General features: G+C 35.9%; 1 protein-coding gene across 3 annotated transcripts in view; it reads left to right on the top strand.

The window, feature by feature from the left end:
- Positions 1 to 1,403, top strand: part of Vapa (VAMP associated protein A) — a 40,825-nt gene extending 39,422 nt beyond the window's left edge. For all 3 annotated transcript variants that reach the window (XM_028777974.1, XM_028777972.1, XM_028777971.1), the window contains one exon: positions 604 to 1,403. In XM_028777974.1, coding sequence (XP_028633807.1) covers positions 604 to 762 — 159 coding nt within the window. In that variant the 3' untranslated portion in view covers positions 763 to 1,403. The remainder of the gene's footprint in view (positions 1 to 603) is intronic.
- The last annotated feature ends 1,257 nt before the right edge of the window (positions 1,404 to 2,660 follow it).

Raw genomic sequence — 2,660 nt, 5'->3', positions numbered from 1 at the left:
TCTATCTATCTATCTATCTATCTATCTATCTATCTATCTATCTATCTCTTATGTTTGCTTTGCACATATCAAGAGTATGGAAATGATACTTCACCCTAAAAGTACACTGCCTTTTTCTAAATCCTCTAATATATTATCTACCTCAAAATAAGTCCTCATGTGTCTGCCATGAGGATTTTCAAGTTTTATTTTGTTAGTAAACCTGTGTAGGTATGCTGTTGATAGCCTCTGGCTGATGGCTGTAGCTAATTCAAAATGCCATAGGGCTTATTGAAGTATTAAGCTTGCGTGTTTTATAGGAATACATTTCTCAGTTTTAGTTTTAAAAATCATGTTATTGAGGTGTAGTTTACATCACATGAATACACTGATTTTGATTGTTTTGGAAGATTTAGGGTTAGGGTTAGAATTATTCAGCTGTCACTTTAATCCAGTTTTACAATTTTTCCTAATTCCACAGGTTCCCAAGATAGATGGGAATTTATTCTTGCTCGTAATCCTAGCCATACAGATCTACTAAACTCCTTTATGAACTTTTAGCTCCGCTACTCACCCGTGTGTGCTGTTGTTTAAAAATCTTTGTGTTTTGTGTGTTTTCCCCAGGATGAAGGCCTAAGGCTCAGAAAGGTAGCACATTCGGATAAACCTGGATCGACCTCAGCCGTGTCCTTCAGAGATAATGTCACCAGTCCTCTTCCTTCTCTTCTGGTTGTAATTGCAGCCATTTTCATTGGATTCTTTCTAGGGAAATTCATCTTGTAGAGTGAAGCATGCAGAGTGCTATTTCTTTCTTTCTTTCTTTTTTTTTTTTCTCGACCAGAAAAAGATTTGTTTACCTACCATTTCATTGGTAGTATGGCCCGTGGTGACCATGGCCCACGGTGACCATTTTTTTGTGTGTACAGCGTCATATAGGCTTTGCCTTTAATGATCTCTTACGGTTAGAAAACACAATAAAAACAAACTGTTCGGCTACTGGACAAATTGTATATTATCAGATCATCACTAGCAGATGTCAGTTGCACATTCAGTCCTTTATGAAATTCATAAATAAAGAATTGTTCTTTCTTTGTGGTTTTAATAAGAGTTCAAGAATTGTTCAGTCTTGTAAATGTTATTTTAATAATCCCTTTAAATTTTATCTGTTGCTGTTACCTCTTGAAATATGATTTATTTAGATTGCTAATCCCACTCATTCAGGAAATGCCAAGAGGTTTTCTGTGGGGGAAATGGTGCCTCTTACTGTGTAAATTTTCTCCTTTACCTTTGCTAATATCATGGCAGAATTTTTCTTATCCCTTGTGAGGCAGTTTGTTGACTGAGTTTTTCATCCTTACAATCCTGTCCCATGGTATTTAACATTAAAAAAAAAAATAAAACTGTTAACAGATTCTTGCTCGATAGCTTGTTTGTGCCTGTCATGTCATTTGTGCTGGGCTGGAGTGGGTGAGCCAGTAAGTTCACTCTGCAGTGGACTTTATTGATTTATTTGTGTGTTTTCTTTGATTTGGTTTGGTTTTTCAAGATAAGGCTTCTCTGTGTAGCCATAGCTGTTCTGGAACTCACTCTGTAGACCAAGCTGGCCTTGAACTCCGCCTTCTGAGTGCCAGGATTAAAGGTGAATTTAAAGTCTACAGTCTGTTTTAAGAAGTGACAAAATTTCAAGCCAACATAGGTATTTTGGAACATCTTAATTGAATTTATGAAATATAAAGGTGCTGTAATCTATGAGTTTTGTGTATGCACGCTGACGTAGCGTGTTCAGTTGACTGCAGGTTTTTTTTTTTTTTTAAAAACTGTCTTAAGGAAGACTTGTATTTTAAATACTCAGTGTACTAAATAGTTCTACTTTTTCATTTCTTTCTTTTTTGTGGCTGGAGAGACAGCCATGGGTGCTGGGAACCTAGCTCCTATATTTTTGGTTGTTAGCCTAGTCTTTAACAGCTGAGCCATCTCTCCAGCCCCATTTATTTCTTAATAATTGCTAAAAATTGTGGTTTTTTTCTGTTACGGAAATTAGTATTACTTTGCAAACCTTGTTGATTTACTCTTTTGAAAAACAAAACATTAGTTTTACAAATCAATGTGAAAATTACAGTTTGAATACTCGTTGCATATAGACTGATGCTTCCCTGTAGTCTTACATCTTAATGTATCTCATTGTAGTGAGATAAACTTAGAATCAGAAAGTACTGTTTTCAGCTGAGAGTATAGTTTATTACATACAGGTGAATTTGTGTTACCAAACTGGGTCTTGGTTTTGTAAAAATTGCACTCTGTTGGGAAGAAACTGGGTTGTACGGCTTCGTGTGCATGAAGTGTTACAGGTCTGCACAGGTGAGTTGTCAGGTGTTTGGACTGTCTTCAATTTGTATTGTTATTCCTTGATGACTTTTATAAAACTTCTTGTGTACTAGTTACTGGGGGGGAAAAAACCCAGAAGTGATACTTAGCTATCACTAGCTTGCTCCTGCAGGGAGTGTTCTATTGCTGTATGCATTACTGCTACAGTAAGCTCCCTCCTCAAAACTGAAAGAGCATGAGAAAAATCTTATATTTTTATCCCCTAAGTATAGAATCAGCAGCCTTCCTTGTTCTAAAGTTCTTTATAAAATCACTCAATGGTGATAAGTTCAAGCTTGATTTTTTTTTTTTTTTTT

The sequence above is a fragment of the Grammomys surdaster genome, unplaced genomic scaffold (assembly GCF_004785775.1).
Source record: "Grammomys surdaster isolate TR1022 unplaced genomic scaffold, NIH_TR_1.0 318, whole genome shotgun sequence".
Classification (NCBI taxonomy): Eukaryota; Metazoa; Chordata; class Mammalia; order Rodentia; family Muridae; genus Grammomys; species Grammomys surdaster.
This window is presented reverse-complemented; position numbering and strand designations above follow the sequence as displayed.